At 32.2% G+C, this 17,761-nt stretch overlaps 1 protein-coding gene across 1 annotated transcript in view; it reads left to right on the forward strand.

Moving 5' to 3' along the window:
* Positions 1 to 5,564: 5,564 nt before the first annotated feature.
* The window catches only part of LOC118204280 (cytochrome P450 18a1-like), a 36,882-nt gene continuing 24,685 nt past the window's right edge, over positions 5,565 to 17,761 (forward strand). The window contains exons 1-2 of the mRNA XM_035376618.2: positions 5,565 to 5,792; positions 15,643 to 15,770. Of these exons, the coding sequence (XP_035232509.2) occupies positions 5,602 to 5,792; positions 15,643 to 15,770 (319 nt within the window). The 5' untranslated portion in view covers positions 5,565 to 5,601. The remainder of the gene's footprint in view (positions 5,793 to 15,642; positions 15,771 to 17,761) is intronic.

A 17,761-nucleotide genomic window follows, 5' to 3' on the forward strand; every position in this document is an offset into this window, starting at 1 on the left:
CGTCACACTAGAGGGTTTTTCTAAAGTTTTTCTTATTCTCTTACTTTGCTCGCAGTTCACCAATCTGTAATTGTACTCATTATTGATAACACAGCGCTTTTTATATTCTTAATTTTATTATTAAATATAGCTTTCTTCGCACTTAGGCAGCATAAATTTCAACAATAAAATCATAACATTTTTTAAAGCAGAATTTTTTTTAGAATCCCCGATAGATTGTTAAGTGTTTTCATACATTTTTTCTATTTTTTTCAGAATTTCTCGGTTTATCATATCACATTTTATATAATTTAACACCATATGTTTAGAATTCCCGATAGCATATAAGCATTCCGTACCGCGCCGCGCGCTTATTTAGTGACCATTAATTTTGTATTTTATAATTATTATTTTAATTTTGTATTTTGTATTTTTGTTAAAAATGGTCGATTTATTTTGAATCTGAAAATAATTTCCTTTTTGCTATGAATGTTACGCTATATTATGTTTAATTTTAACATTGCGCCTTTTTTAATATATTTTATTTTTATAATACCCCGATGACGAAACGGCCTCATCGAAACGGCAGCGGTAAATAATCACATTCCCGCAAAAAGGCCGTAATAATTTAGTGTTTGTCAATGAACTCATTGATTCCTATCAGCTGTATCACAGTAGATAGCCTCTTATTCACTCAATCAAAAATTATCCTTTTAGGACAAAACTTCCTCTTTTTACCGTCAGGGGTACATGACAGAAAATTTTAATTTTCAAGACTTTATATCTTACCTTAAGGTCGGACAGTCATAAAAAAATTTTTGCTTTTTCTAGCCATACCTGAATTGCTGACCGCTTCATTGACTAGTTTCTGGACGTCTGCCATCTGAAATTCTGCAGATTTCTTTTGAACAAAATCAATTTATAAAGAGATGTAATAAACATTCTGCCTAGAAATAATTCAGCTGGCTTCTTCCTGGTAATATCTCGCTCAGCCACCTTCAAAAGGCAAATGCGAGTTCATTGATGCATCTATCCTAGTGTTTATGATAATGTTTTATATAACTGCGAATGATTTTCACTACATTTGTATTTTCTCGCTCTTCAGTATTTGATTGCGGTTGATAAGGAACCATCTTAAAATGCTGCAAGTCCTGGACATAAATTCGTGAAGATTTGACTAATAAACTGTTTTCCATTATTTGAAATTACTTTTAATGGAGCTCCATATTTTAAAATAAATTTATTTAAGAAAAAATCTAAAATAATTTTAGCAGACGCTCTTTTGAGGGAAAATAGTTTTACTCACTTCGAAAAATGATCCGGGATTATAGACAAATATCTATTTTTTCTCCTTCTTCCTATATGGAAAGGGACCTAATGGGCCAATTCCTATTAATTCGTTAGGGAAAGTAATTTTTATGTTATTTATTATTCTTAATCTTACGCGGCTGGGCTATAATTAATACCGTTATCTAACTGGAAAAGGTTGCAGGGCTTAACATATTCAATTACAAATTTTTGTAGCTGTAGAAAACAAACAGTTTCATAAGCTTTTTGGATTGTCTTTCTTATGCCGAGATGACCTGAAATAACCGCATCATGCAATTCCTGCATAATACTCAGTTTTAGGCTCATTGGGATAACCAGTCTTAATTCGTTATTATTATTTGTTACTTTGGAGTGAAAGAAAAGATCATCAATTACCTCGTAACTAATAGCCGTCATATACTGGTGTTCAAAATGATCAGGATCTTTTAAATATGCGAAAATATTTTTTAATTCCTTGTCTTTCATTCCCTTGTCATCTAACTTTTCTCTCGACAGTCCGCAACTACGTCTTCTTTCCCGTGATTATTTTATAAAGTATTTTCTCCCTCCTTTCTGCATGCCTTCGTGGTGTATTTGGAAGCATATTCGACGCATATTCGAGAGGTCCAAGATACGAATTCTGGAGTTCTTCACTTTCCTGACTTCGGAAAAACTAAATGTTCCTACAGTGTTCAACTATTAAGTTGCATTCTTGTAACTTAAGGGCCCATCTTATGAGTCTTGGTAATAAATCTTCCCCAATTCAAACGGACTACGGGAGCATGATTTGTATAAATATTTACGTGTGAATTCCCAAACTAAACTCCCAAAAGAACTGCTAGCATTTTCCTTTCTGTAGCGGTGAAAAGTTCCTTTGAGTTGTATTAAGTATCTTGCTAAAATATGCAAGGGTTTTTCCACGTTGCATTATCACGGCTCCTACCACGAAATCTTATGCATCTGCAGATATTTCTAATTTTCCGTTGACGTCAGGGAATTTTAAGACTGGGGTTTCCATTAAAACATTTTTAGTCTTTCGAAAGCTGTGGTTGTTTCGGCTGATCTGGTAAACCCGATTTTCTTTCTTTTTAAGTTTAATAACTGTTCTCCTATACGCGCAATATCTTTGATGAAACTCCCATAATAGGAATACAAATCCAAAAATGAGGCAAACTTCTTTCTTGTGTTAGGTGGACGGTGGTATTTTATTGCAATTATTTTTGACTCCTTTGCCCCTATGGCCTTTTGAGATACATAATATTCCAAGTAACGAAGTTCTTTGGTCTGCAAATTTGCATTTGTTTCATTTATTTTTAACCCTGTTTCGTTTGGAAGCAAAAACACTTCCCTTAAATCTCGAATATGCTCGTCTATAGTCTCGCTAGTAACATTAGTAGCATCTAAATAAATAAATGTGCTTAAAAATGGTTTGTGTCTTAGTATAATATCTATGCCCCTTTAAAATGTGGCGAGTCCCTCGCGTAAGCTAAACGGTATTCCCAGGAAGGGATAAGCGCCTGATTTGGTAATAAACAGTGTTTTGGGAGCATCATTCGGTTTCACCCATATTTGAAGATATCCAGAGGTGAGATCTAACGTCATCAGGTATTTTGTTAATTTGATTTACTGTTATTTTAGTCGTTATTTCATTTTGATTTTGTTAATTTTAGTTTCCTTGGTCATTGTCAATAGATAAATAGGATATCTAGTTATGCTATTTAACTTTGTGTAATCAATTGCATGCTTTGAAATCGGTCGGTGGTAGATTATTTTTCTTTCTGCATAGTTGGGAATTATAATTTTCCTTTTTAACATTCCCGCAATGTGCTTCTAAATTATTTCTTCTTTAACATTATCATAGCGATAGGGCTTTGCTTGTTGGGCAGAAGGCTATTTCGGGTTTTTCGTCGATGGTTTTCCATTTGAGTTAAGGCTGCAGCTTCGTCAAATAAATTAGCAAAATCTCTTATCAACTATTCCAGTTTCAGCTTTTCATTAGCCTTCAACTGTTGCAAATCGTAGGGACTTGGTTTTCTTCCAGCTTATTCATGTCAAGCTGCACCATGGCTTCCTGAAAATTAATTTTCGTCTCCGTCGCCTTTAGAAAACCATTCCTAATTCATTTAAAAACCATTCACAGTTGCCTGTAAACGTACAGATGAAACTTTAGAAGTTAAACACATGTTCAAAATACTGTATAATCTTTTAACTGAATCAGATACTTTTGGGATTGTTATATTGACAGTACGTAATTTTAGCAGAAGCAGTATTTGTTCTTTACATATAAACAGCAAATCAACCCCCACTTTGAAAGAAATTCAAAAGGAGTAATTCCTGATATAAGGCATCATGGAATAATATGGCTCATTTTGAAATATAATGTATATTCGAATACGTGTTTTAGATTCGTAACCTTATCTAGCGGTTTTAAAGTTGCTTTAATCTGATTAAGATTACCGTTACAAAATACCCGAGGGCTGTCTGCTAAGGAAGCGTGATATCTTCATTAAGGGCTTTCTGAGTTACGATGATAAAATGTTAATTTCTAAGTTAGTCTGCGACCCAAAATTAATTCCATTGCTGCTCAATCTGATTTGAACGAAACTTCAGACAAATATAAGTTTACAAAAGGCAATTGTTTATAGGATGTTTTGGCTTCGCTAATATCGATTAATGGTATAGAAAGAATTGCATTCTTTTGATGAAAATTTCCAGGACTACTGTGTCTGTGAGGTTTCTTCAGCTAATTTTTTTTCGATCATTTCCCTACATTTTATTATGATATTCTAAGCGTTTCTGGACTAAATAATGTAGCTCCGTAGTGAAATTTCGTACATCAAAGTCTAGCAACACTGTAAGCAATAGTTGGTCCATCGTTTTCCCTGATATTATTAGTTACATTAAAGATGTAACGTAGATCGATTGAGGAATGCCGTGATTTTTGTGGAACGTTAATTATTTTCTGTATCTGGACAAGTTGAGGTAAACTTGTAACGGCCTGGAAGGCACCTGCTATTTGATATATCTCTTTTGCTCTCAGAGGCCAAGTTGATGTTATCTACCGTTGGCTTGGGATAATTTATATTTTAAGGTGGTTGAACTATATTTATTTGAAATTTATGATGTGATTTAAAGAACATTAGCATTCCATTTGAGCATTCACAGAATTACATTTTCTACAATTATGGCCATGACCCAATAATTACCGAAATTCGCATAACTTGAGCGACCAGTTTTATAACTAGGAAAAAAAGCACTTTTTGAAGATTATATTTGCTGTTTTTTTTCGTTCGTTTTTGATTCAAATTATTAATGGTATTATTCTACCACTATTTTACAAAGCCATTAACACTGCATAAAAATAATTTATTTCTATCAAAATGAGCTCCCAAACTAGTGAGCTTATTTTCTTATTTCACTATAGCTTCAGAGTCTTTCCTTTGCATCAAAAACTTATTAGCTTATTTAATTAATGAATTTATAGGTAAAAAAATTAAATACATGAGACACACTTTCAAGTGAATTGAAATTAAATTAAAATTCATTAACTATACAAATTAATCACAACTAGAATAATGTCAGTTCAGCTGTAAATAAACTCTCCCCTTAGCGTTTTAAAAATTTTTATTGTGTATGTAGATATTTTTCACGGTAGAGCATATCAGGCACCGTTAGATGAAACAGTTCAATATTTTGCTTTCTTTTTTTTTTCTTTTTTGAATAGTTAATGCAGTTTATTTTTTTCAACTTGGTTTTGTGAAAGCAAAATGTTTTACCGATAACCGGAATATCATTTGATCTATTTTTTAAAGAAATGAATGAATATTATTTGCTCGATATATTATTTTTTAACGTATCACATTTTGATCAATTATTTTGCTTCTTTTTAAATAACTTAATTTGCCTCATTGACAAGCTATTGCAGTGTTATTATAGGTAACTGAAATGCTAATATTGTGTGAAGGTTCACTTCACGCGCTTACGTTAGCTAGCGATATTATTTTAGTGAAGCAGATGGATACTCCCCTCCTCCTTTGAGAGTTCAAAAAAACTTTTAATTTTCAAACATTTTGATGGAAAACTGTCTAGAGAAAGCAAAAACATCATTTATTCGAAAAAGAATCGCGATTTTATATTTTCATAGTGATATTAACTCTTCAAAAAGAGGTGGAATTTCCGAAAACTAACCGCAGTGTTTATCGTTTGATAACAGTCGACTCTTATCAGTTCGTATCTCATCTCCTTTCATCGCACCATAATCTGAGAGCACACTTAATTCATTCTGTGCATTCTACTGTGCAGCAAGCTGCTAAAATGGATAGTTTGACCTTGATACTCATTACAGTGCTCGTGATTTTAATCGTGTATTTGATTTTGCAAGGCAGAAATAGCAAAGCACCACCGGGTCCATGGAATCTCCCTATTGTCGGTTATATTCCTTTTATGACTTCTAAACCATATTTAGACTTTGACAAGTTAGCAAAAGTGTATGGACCTGTTTTCAGGTAAGTTAATGGAAGAAATTGAGTACCTTGTTTTGGTTCTGATGTAAAAATTATTTACATTATATTGCATCATATTTACAAGTATTAACTGTGAATAAATTCTGTAATTTTTAAATATATAATTACGAGTATAATTGCATACGAATATGAAAATTTTTTATGCAGTAATTTTTCGGGAAGAAAATGTTGCTATTTAAAAATACTGTTACATGATTGTTTGTTTCACCAAGCATTATTAAAAATTCTACCTTTAATTCCAAGGAGCAGTAATTTAGGAATAAACTGAATCAGTAGACACTTTTAAAATAAACTCGTAAAGTCCTCCCCGAAATCATTTCTTCCCTTAGGTAAGTAGCTTTAGTGTGTTTTGCCTTCATTACGTAATCCAGTCCAGTTTGCTTAATGTAAAAATTTTGCAAGGTATTGCAAAATGTCGCGATTCCAGTTTTAAAAAGCTGGATTTTATCATTTAACTTTTTAAGATAAAAAAAAAATACTTTAAAAGGAAATGAAGCCTGTGCCTTTCTATGTATGGTTGAAAACCGTAATTTCCAAGTTACAAAGAAGTTAGGGCTATCTAAGAATGACATTCTGCGAAGGCTATTTGCCTAGGAGAAGGGACACCTTAGTGAAGAACTGGCTTCTGTTCTCGCTAAACAGGAGAAAACAAAGAAAATAAACTATGCAGCCAGTCCGTTCCCTTGGGTTCGACATTCAGAAGAACTACCAGAATTCAGCACTTAGCCACTAGTGAGGAAAGTGTCAAACAGAATTGAGGCCATTAATGTCTATTTAAATTGTAGGTGTACGCTCCATGTAAGATTCTATTTTTCAGTTGCACTGCATTTTAAAAAATATTTATCAGGATATATTGATTTTATTTTCTCTAGAATGTTATGCGTTATAAATTCAGAGCCAGGTTTAACAATCTATAAACTGCAATTTATGTAAGAAATAGACGGCTTTCTAATGCCCACTTCCGCCTGAGCCAAGCAGAAGAGACCATTAAACACTGGTAATTCGGCTCATATTAAGATTCCGCTGAAAGGAATGGTTGTACAATTTTTTTTTCCATCATCTATTTTTTCGCCAGTCAGTCAACCAATTAACCTTAACATTTATTTTTGTTTTATGTGAACCTTATATTTAAAATGCACATTAAAAGTAAGTAAAATATGATTTTCACTATCATGATAGGGCAACTTTTCATATTTTTCAGACTCACAAGTTTCATCTCATAAGCTGTGTTAACATTCCTGTCTAATTACAAAAGCGAGTAGCTAAGTGTTATCGGTTAATAAACTCGAGGATAGACGATATGCTATATCATTATACAGAGTAGTATTGTACAATACTACTCTGTATAATGATATAGTATATCGATATAGTATACAGATCATTACACATAATATTCTACAATACTATTCTGTATAATGATCTGCTAGGGACCATTATGCCACTGTTGAAATGTCTTCGAAAAACTTAGCGCGGTTTTTATCTCTCACCATATAATCAAGTTTTGCGTACCAGTTCAACTTTCAATCTTTATTTAGTTCATTATCAGTTTTATCTTTCAATCTTTGGATTCTTTTGTGTTTAGTCCTGTAATCTAATCAGAAACTGTTTACAAATTTAGATCGAAATTTAAATTTCACAATTAACTTTTTTATTATTCTTAACTTAAATATAGTCTAAGTTAATCCCTAACAGAAGCTGAGTTAAGTAGTTGTATCATTGAAACAGAGAGAAAATAATAACCGTTGCCTACACAATCTCTACATATAATAAAAGAAAGAGTCAGTCTGTCTGTGTGTGTGTGTCTTTCGTTTGCGCTGCGCGTAAGCTAAAGACCCACGGCTACGCAATTTGGTACATAAGTGGATCTAGACAAGAGCCAGTGCACATCGAAGCGATTTTTTCGAAATTCGAATTAGAATTTTTTTAATATAATGTTTTGTGACGAAATCGCGTCATTTTGAGACATAATGGGCTATAGGAAAGCGACATTTTACTCTACATACTCCATTTTCACATCGTCATGAAACGCAGGCACTTAGCTATTTTACGAACTTAAAATAAATTTCGTGTTTCAATAAATCGATTAAATACGAATTTATTTAACAAAGGAAGCTTAACACCATTTCAACGGGATTTTTTCTAAAAAAGTTTATTTTTAAAAATGTACAGTTTATTTTTCTTTGATTTTTGGACACGTTAAACTTTCATCCTTGCGACTGCTTTTACAAAAAGAACTTTGGAAAAATGATAATATTTTTTATTTTTAAAACATTTTTTAAATGAAGCTTCCGAGTACACTTCTCATATCTCACATCTTTAAAAATGTTATTTTGGCAAAAATTTTCCTGTCTTATTGTTGTTGATAGATTTTTGATGAAATCGCATCATTTTGAATAGTTTCATTCTTTTAGAAATATAGGTTTGGCAACAATTTTTCATCATATTTCTTATCTCACTGTTTTTAAGAGATTGGCATAATTAATTGTCATTTATATATATATATATATATATATATATATATATATATTTAATGCATTTTTATTGATTTTTTTTGATAAAGTTGTTTAGCAGAGTAAAATTCTGCGGGGAATTTTATGTTTTTTGAGTTGCTTTCATCATGTTATTTTTTGCTTATTTCACTGTATGTAAGATACTGAAAAGTTTTTCATGATTTCTTTTCTTCAACGGAAAGTTGGTTAATTTTTTATTAGGATAATTAATATTTGTATTAAGGGATATAGCTTATTTCATTGTAATTTTTTTCTCTTGAAAATATAAGATAAAATATCATTAATTATACTTTGCTTTTCAGAATTTTTTGTTTTTTTTTGTATTCTTTTATGTTATTTATTGCTCATTTCACTGTTTTTAAGATATTGAAAAGTTTTGAGTGATTTTGTTTAGGAAACAAAGTTCTTAACCTAGTTACATTTATACCATTTGAGTTCTTAAGATTTTGTAAAGGGAAGTTGGTTAATTTATTTATCAGGATAATTAATATTTGTATTAAGGGATATTGCTTATTTCATTATAATTTTGTTATACGTAATAAGTTTTTTTTTTTATGAAGTTGTTCCGCAGAGTAAAATTCTACGCAGTTTTTAAATTTAACGTTTGGTGTTTCCTTCAGCCATTTTTCTGGTACATTTAAAAGCCAGACGAAGGCTGGCAGCGAAGCTGCTAGTAAATAATAAAACAATAAAATAAACAACGATAGAAAAACAATAAAATATTTGTTTTCTTTGAATCTTTATAAATTATATTAATACCAAAGCATTAGAAATGAAACCGTTCGGATTTTAATATCAAAAAGCTACAGTATACATGACATTTCTTGTTCGTGTAGATACGATATCTTCTCCAGCTCATTCTCAATTTTATTGTACTTTATTGACAAATATCATATTACAGGCGAAAATATTACTATAAATGCTAAAATTTAATGCTCATTGTATTTATTTCTATACTAAATCTGTAAAAAGTATATATTTCATCCTATAACCAGTAAACAGAGTGATAAAACAGTCCATAAACTTCACAAATGAGAAATAAAGTAATAAATAAAAAAGCCGTGGCTAGACGTTTCTTCACCTAACATGAAAAAGAAAATGAATATCTGTACGTACTTACAATGAAATTAAATATGCGCCATGTGTATTTTGTTTAGTAAGTTTTAATCCTAGTTATTTACCATACCAGCATTTTAATAGCAATTATTATACGAAAGAAAATAATATGTAATTTTTGTTTAAAAAAGGAAAGAAAATGAAAAATATTAATTGTAGCAGAAAATTCGCTTAAAAGTTATAACATAATATGTTCAGGTATCATATTATAATCTAATTTTCTGTTTTGTTTAGTGAAATAAAATCAAAATTTTGTTTTCAAAATCTATTCGACTATCAACAGCGACGGTAACCATACCAAACCTAATAATTTTTCTTCTCAAAGTGAAGAAAACTATTTTTTTATTACTTAACATTATTTTCTCACTATAAACTTGGGAAGCATGTGCTAAGGCAAGATTACGAAAGACTTAAGCGAACTATCGATATGTCTAGAATTTACACAGAAATGTAAGAAGAATGCAAAAGACCCTTTTATTAAGAACTCATATAACTGAACAGGAGGCACTTCTTGTGTTTACAAAACCAGCCAGCATTTATGGCGTAACGAAAAAGACAGAATTTCAAGAGTAATCAAAGTTTAGCTAAAGGCTACACAGAAATAATCACGTGCAAGGTGGCTCAATCCAATACCGGCGTGACAAGCACTATTGGCAAGAATAAAGCAACGCAGAAGACAGACGGCTAAGGTAGAATTTCAACTATTAACATGGCATTCTGTAAGCGGAAAACGCTCTGATTAAGCAACCAAAACCTTATTTTAAATGCTATCTCTTTCTACTCCCTTTAAACACACATGAACTAAAATTTACATTCTGGCAGGAAAATGGAAAGAGAGAATGACAGTAAAGAACTTAACATAAAATAACTGCTATTAATTTAGAAGTCAGTCCTGGGAAAATTTGAAAATATAGCGCTGATTTTTGTTGTTTGACTTCTAAATTAATATTTGTTTGGCGTGTTATTGTATCTTAATTATAAAATAACTGGTTCGATAAACTAAATAAATACTTTATAAGGTATTTTCTCTCTCCTTCCAGCATATCTTCGTGGTGTAACGGTAGCACACCCGGAGCGTATTCCAGAGGTCCAGATTCGAATCTTTGCAAGGGTATTGCTAATTTTTCACGTTTCCTGCTTAAATAATCCTAATGATTCTACAGTTCAAGATTTTTATTTCTTAGGATTTGAAGTATTTTAAGTTGTAGATTCAATAAGTAATTTGTAAAATATTTTTAAAGAAATTTTAAAATTTGATATGAAAGAACTGAATTATATTCATAAGCTATCTTTAAAAGATCTGAGCTTCTAACTACTTTAATATCCCACGTTACTAAAACAGAGTTTTTTTAATTAAGTTACCTAGATGCAGTCTGTATAATATTTAAGAAAAATCAAACATATGGCAAATCAAACATATTCCCGTTTCGACATGTAAAACAGAAATAGAAAAGAACTATTTAATTATGACAAGCACATCACAGTTAACTCCCTGTATGAAGGAATATTTTGTGAAACATATTTTTGAGGAAGCTGGCTTGTTTTTATGAAAAAAGAACGAAAATATAATGTAGCCATCCCATTCCATCGTCTGGAATAGAGCATGGAACGGAATACTGGCATTCGTAGCTTTAACCAGCTTCTGGGGAAAAAAAAAAGATAATACTTGAGTGTTTACTTGTATATTTGTTTTAACAATATGCTTTCATTTCAGAATTTGGTAATTCGATTTCGTAGTAATATTTTATGAATCTTAAAAACCAGAAAAAATATGTATTTTCGTCTTATAAAACTACAAACTGAGTTCTTTCTCAAGCTGTTAGTATCAACTTAATTCCGATTTAAGTATTTTAGAGCTACAAGGATACAATCAGTTGGTAAGAAAGCATCTACGAGCTTTCGATTCAGTAAATATGTAGCTTCTAGTAATAAATAAAAGGTGACAGGTTTCTTATCCCGAAAATGAACAAAGATAGGCAAATTTTTCGGTAACTAAAATTTTACATCCTTTTCCATTTAGTATCAAAAGACGTGGATGTGTGCAGCTTCAGATTATATGCTTGTAGAGGATAAAAAACGAGGTGAGCTAAAGAGATTAGATTGGATTATGGCATCTACCTAAAGGTTCGTCTACCCGAGAAGGCATATATCTCCGAAAAGGTATACCTCACTATTTGCGGCGCCTACAGCATTCCGTCTACAGAGGGAAACATATCGCCGGTGCATCATAGACGCGCCCGTGGCGTTTGCGAGAGGAGTTATGCTCGTTGACCATGATGGAATAGTTTTGTGGGAGATTTATTTGACGACAGCCAAAGAAACTGCACATGGAAATCACGCGCCCCAAAAGCAATGGCGTCTACTAAATAGAACTACTAAATACTAATACTTCTAAGTACTACTACTAACAAACTTAATATATAATGCTATGTTTATTTTTGATCATAATTTCCGATGGATTTCTTTATAAATGATGGAATGTTTTCTCCACTTTAATACAAGCTAGACAGCGATCCTTTTTTTTTACCTCGTTTGTTAACAGTAACTAAATCTGATACAATATTTTTTTTCCTGTTTTAAGGAGATTACTATATTCTTCCGCTCTGACAAACAAGAATGACTTCATTTATCTTCTCTTTGCATTTAATTAATATATTGAATTTTTTATTACTAATGATTCTTCAAATTTTAGATTGGTTTAAGTCGCACGATTGTTTGGCCCCAAGTTTTAGTTTGCGTGAAAACTTAGATTTCGAGTTCGAATCAAGCTGAACAGCTTTCGGATATTTTCACTCAAAATAAATGCTTTGTTGTTTTTGTAATTAACACGATTGTGTTAATATAAAAATTTACATGTATCGTATCTTATGTAATTTTATTATTACACATAAAATTATATATGTATAATTATTAGATATTTACGTTTTTAATAAAATGATAAAAATGTTTTTCCTCTTTCATGTACTTAAAATGACGCTTTGTTGCAAGTCTGATTATCATCAATTTAAGCTTCGCTTTTAAGATTTTCATGTTACATGATTAAAAAGAATACAGCTTCACATAAAGTTTCACTAAAATTTTGGTTATAAAAATATGTTCAAAATTTGAAACATTTTCCTCTTCTCAAGGATTACACATCTCAGATTGTTCAATCCCTAAACAGGAAGTTATATTTAGAACTAAAGCAAATCAATGCAATACTAAAACAATAACTTCGATAAATAACATAAAACGAATCAAATACTAAGTCAATAAATAAGCACACAAATTAAAAAATTTACATACATAATGACGATAGTCTTGAGGACTATGTACTATGGCCATAGTAAGGGGCTAGCTTGTCGTAATAAACGATTTTAGAATCTGATGACATCCCAATTCGAATTGCGACGAAGATCAGCCTGTTTAGGACTGTGTAATGACGGCCCAGGGTGACTGTAGTTTAAGAGAAAACTCTTTTCATCGAATTAAGTTCCATAACCATACCTTTTCACCATTGTAACGTTGCAGGTTTCCTCGGTTGTCATTTTTAGATCTTTCGCACAGGAATCGCAACATTGGAACTATTCTTACATGTCTGCCCTAACATTACTTCAGTAAACGCAGTCTCAAACTCTATGCAACGTTATTAGCTGACAACGGAAAACCTTTTCATCATCCGGTTTGAAATTCGGCTGCAAGGCACCGTTTCGAATATGGAGTGAGTCCCCAGAGAGCCCAAAATTGTTTTATCTTAGGACTATAGATCGAAATGTACTGCCAGGTAGGTTTCCTATCTCAAGACTCTACTCAGCAAATTATGGATTTAATGCCTCCGTCTTCCAACTAGTCTTTCCTGACTTCTTCGGCACTTCATTGGTCTCGATTCGCCGATGCTGAATTTGTTACTTGTCGTGCTACCAAATTAAGCACGCGGGACCATTCTCTCTGATCACGGACAGTTATGTTATACTCCAGGAGTCTTTGTAACCAACCGGCGTTTTGCCTTCAGGATTTCTGAAACTTAATAATCAGGTCAACGATGCATGATCTGTGCGGAGCAAGGATGTTCTGCCGTTAGGTAACGGCGAAAATGTTCTATGACTTTAATTATAACGAGGAACACTTTTTTGTTAACAGAGTAATTCCTCTCTCTCTAGATAGAGACTTCGTTCAGTATGCTTTGAAACGTTCTTGGTCGTTTATTTTTAGGAATAAAACAGCACAGACACTCTCATTGCTCGCGTGTATGTCAAGAATAAATGGTTTGACGAGCTAAGAATATGTCAGGATTGTCGCAAACGTTGAAGCCGTCTTCAGTTTGTAAAATGTATCTTCACATTCTTTTTGCCTTGAAGAACTTTCTCTTGCACTCTGCCAATTTGTGTAGGGATCTTATGGAAGAAAAGTCCTTTATAATTCGTCTATAATAGGTGCAAAGCTCCAGGTAACTTCTCAGCTGATGAACATTTTTGGGGCGCATCCAATCTTTAACTACTTATACTTTTACTGGATTCGTACGCACGTTTCGGCAGAGATGATATCTGAGATGAGTCACTTCCTGTCTGAACAATTTACATTTGGTAGGACGTAATTTTAGGTTGGCTTCCTTTGATTTGGCTTCCTGATATTTTCTAAATTCTCTTTAAAACCTATGTCAACGATGATTGTGTCATCCAGGTGAAGATCCTTCGTAGAAAAGACCTCTCAACACGGTCTCCCCGAGGTTTCGAATGTCGCCGGCCATTATATAAATCAAACGGCATAACCTTGATCTTCCAAAGTCCTTGTCAGGTAGTAATTACCTTTTTTTCTCGATCACTATTGTGCATCTCTACCTAACAATATCCACTCTTTAAATCAAGCTTAGGAAACATTTGCTTCTTGAAGGAGTGTGCAGAATATTGTCAATTCTAGAAAGAGGGTAGCTGTCTTTCTTTGTGGCCTCGTTCAACTAAGGATAGTTAACGCAAAATCTTGTTGAACCACTTTTCTTGTTGATCAGGAAGATGAAAGAGGCGAATATACTTATTGAATGCTCAATAACGTCGTTTAATTGCATGTCGTTTAGAAGTTTAAGGATTTGTTTTCAGGTTAGTAATCTGTAGACGTCTTGGATGTTGCCTAAATGGTGGACGATCTCCCGTATCAATTCTACGTTCAGCCAAAGTGATTCGATCTACGTCAGAAGATGCAAGGAAGTAAACATCCTGAAATTCCTGAGCGACACGTTCAGCAGCATTTCTCTCTTCATCGCTTAGTTGTACATTCTGCAATAACTTCGATGCTAGTTTCTCCGAAAACACAGAGACTATTGATTCGCTTTACGCAGATCACTAGAGTAGATTCTGTAACCACTTGGCCTTTCTTAATGATTTTCTCTTTATCACTTACGTTGCCAGCTCTCACCGAGATGACAGTCTTCGACAAGTTGAAGAGGGACGAGGTTACTAGTACTCCTTTCAGGCTCTTACAGTTCTTAGGATATTCCATTATGCCTGACCGGAAATTTCTGTTTTCAGCTATGGGTCCAGGTAATAAAACTTCCTTTCTTGCTGTTACTGTAATATCGTTTTGGGTTATTATTTGTTATTTAGCGTAACATACATAAGCCACTGGTTCCACCCATTCGGAGGATCACTTTGGTACCTGAACTTGAAACGTCTTAGGACTGTCACGGAATTGCATTTCGCAAACTCGAGAATACAAAATGATTTTGCTGCGGAGTAGTCATTTTAAACATGTGACGGTTACCACGCAAAACAGAAAACAACTTACATCTAGCGGCTATTAATATAAACTAGACTATGTATTCGTTTCGCCAATAGCCATGCCGAGGCGCAGTGATCGATAGTTTGGACAAAATAACACTTTGTAATACGCATATTCTTTTTGAAACACGGTGTATATATATATATATATATATAACAAATTTTTACCTCATGAACTTCTCTTAAAATGTTTACTTAAAAGTTTTACTTCTCTTAAAAACTTTTCATATTTATGTTAATTAAGTTAATCTAGTTGGCAGACTTCCTTATGTAACTTAACAATTTTTATAGTTTCTACCAGTATACAAATATTTAAATTAGTTTAAAAAGCGTCATTTATTTACATGATATAAAATGTTGCTTACAATTTTAATATTTGCATTTTAATATTTGTGTAGGGATCTTTGGAATATGTCTGCAGCCATTCTCAAATCATGTTGAATTTTATTTTCTTAGCTTAAAATTGGGAAGTCATTATGCAGTAATCTTCAATGATTTCTATTCAACGAAAGAAGCTTTCGCTCAAGATGCTTTTATTGGGAGGCCTCCAGAATCACCATTTGAACTGAATAAAGAAACATTAGGCAAGGATATAAATTTCTGTTAACAATTGATTTACAGTAATCTGAAGTAAATGTCTTTGAATTAGTTTTATTAAGATTTTTCTATACTTTAAAAATACAAGAGTGAAAATTATTATAAAAATCCAGAAAACAAATTACATAACGCTACGGAATTAGCAGAAGTTTATGTATAATTTTATAATAAAAATTGTACATTGTTTAAATAATATCCATTTTTGTAATTTAAGGATAAGTTTCAATTTTCTCTTGTATTTTCTATAAAAAAATAAGCAATTTCATACTTTGCGCGAAATTTTGAGGATATATGTCACCATGATATTTTAAAATTATAATTAATAATAAAATTAATTTGTTAAATGTTTTTTATCATAGAATTTTAACACGCAATATAAATGCTATAAAATTGTCCTATATATAAAATACTACATAATTAACAGTAAAATAAATCTGTTAATTTTTTTTTAACATTCGATATAAATTCAACTTCGCTAACAGTCTGACAGTTTGAAATGCACGATTATCTTATAAAACTCCGTGAATGTTTATTGATTTGAAATAAATGTTAACTGAAAGGAATTTTATTGCTGCTTAATAAGTACATGATACAGATTTTTACGTACGTGAAACAGATGGTATGGTACGTAATTACGGTATGTGGTACAGATTTTTTAAAAGGCTAGTGATCATTGTTTGGGACAATGAATGATGTAACTCTATAAAAGTTTTTCAGTAAGAAGAGTTGTGTTTTTCGATACTTATCATAAAGTTTGCCGCTTGGTGTTACGTTTAGGTCAATCTGCATTGCAAAGTCAGACGGTTCTTGTGCATTTTTGAACAATTCTTTTAATTTCTTGGTTAATTAAAGGCGCTTTATCTTCTTCATTATCACTGCTTTCACTGTTGGCTGGTGTTATAAGATCATACAGCGTACTATATAACAGCGTAACTAACTGAAGGTTTCAAGACACTAATGCGATAGAAGACAAAGCTTGTTAAACATACAGACATTTTACAGGTACAGTTTGTGTGTTTATTTGCACTACCAATTAGACAACTGTTCTTATTTATTATTATGTAGCCTTGAGAGTTAACGTATAAAATGTTTTGCTTACCAAAGCTGAGATTTGAGATGACAAATAAGAGGGCATTTACTGATTACAGCAAATTTGATATAGCGAAACTTGTAAAAATAATACGTACAGTCATTAAGTATGTTCAGTCACAGTAGCATGTTCAAAATTGAGAGTTTTATAATGCATAAATCTGAACACGCTACTTTAATGTACATATACAGTAACGTAGCACAATGCATGGGCAACACAAGTGTAAGAGGTAATTAACACATGAATATATATCACAGAGCGTACAGTAGGTATATGTAGTAAGCAAATGTAATAAAATTACTACAAGCAAAATACGGTGCATAGTAAAGAGTACAGAACTACTTTGGTAGACGGTTGCACGGATTTATGGCGATTTACGTTGGCGCAATTGTTGGTGCGATTTTTACAAACATCAGCCATCTTGAAAAACGCTATTTTTACGCATAGTAAAGTATTCAAAACTTAAAAAAATAAAATAAATATCGTTAAAAGTAACGGATTAATTTTTTGTTGAAAATGTCGTTTTTTAAGATGGCAGGCAAGTGTAAATATATACATTTACTATGAGTATAAAATATTAAAGTAAGGTTATTATTACTTTCATATAGCAAAGAAGAGAATAAAAACACCGCTATAAAAAAATTGTGCCAACGTTTAATTAGATTAAAATATTACTGAAATTGAATATCGAATTAAAAACATCATACCGACTATAACGTTGCGCGCCTCCAACTTGCACGCAAGCAAGAGGTGACTGTGAAAACTTGTATAAAAGATAGAGCCTTGTGAAGGGTTTAAGTCCCTTTTTATTCAACGTAATAAATTGCAATTGCGTTCTCTTGACGCTTACAGACGGTGCCAACTCGGCAGTCAAATAAAAATAATAAC

Source organism: Stegodyphus dumicola, chromosome 1 (genome assembly GCF_044657685.1).
Source record: "Stegodyphus dumicola isolate Sdum_Otavi_A_Nest chromosome 1, ASM4465768v1".
In the NCBI taxonomy this organism is placed as follows: domain Eukaryota; kingdom Metazoa; phylum Arthropoda; class Arachnida; order Araneae; family Eresidae; genus Stegodyphus; species Stegodyphus dumicola.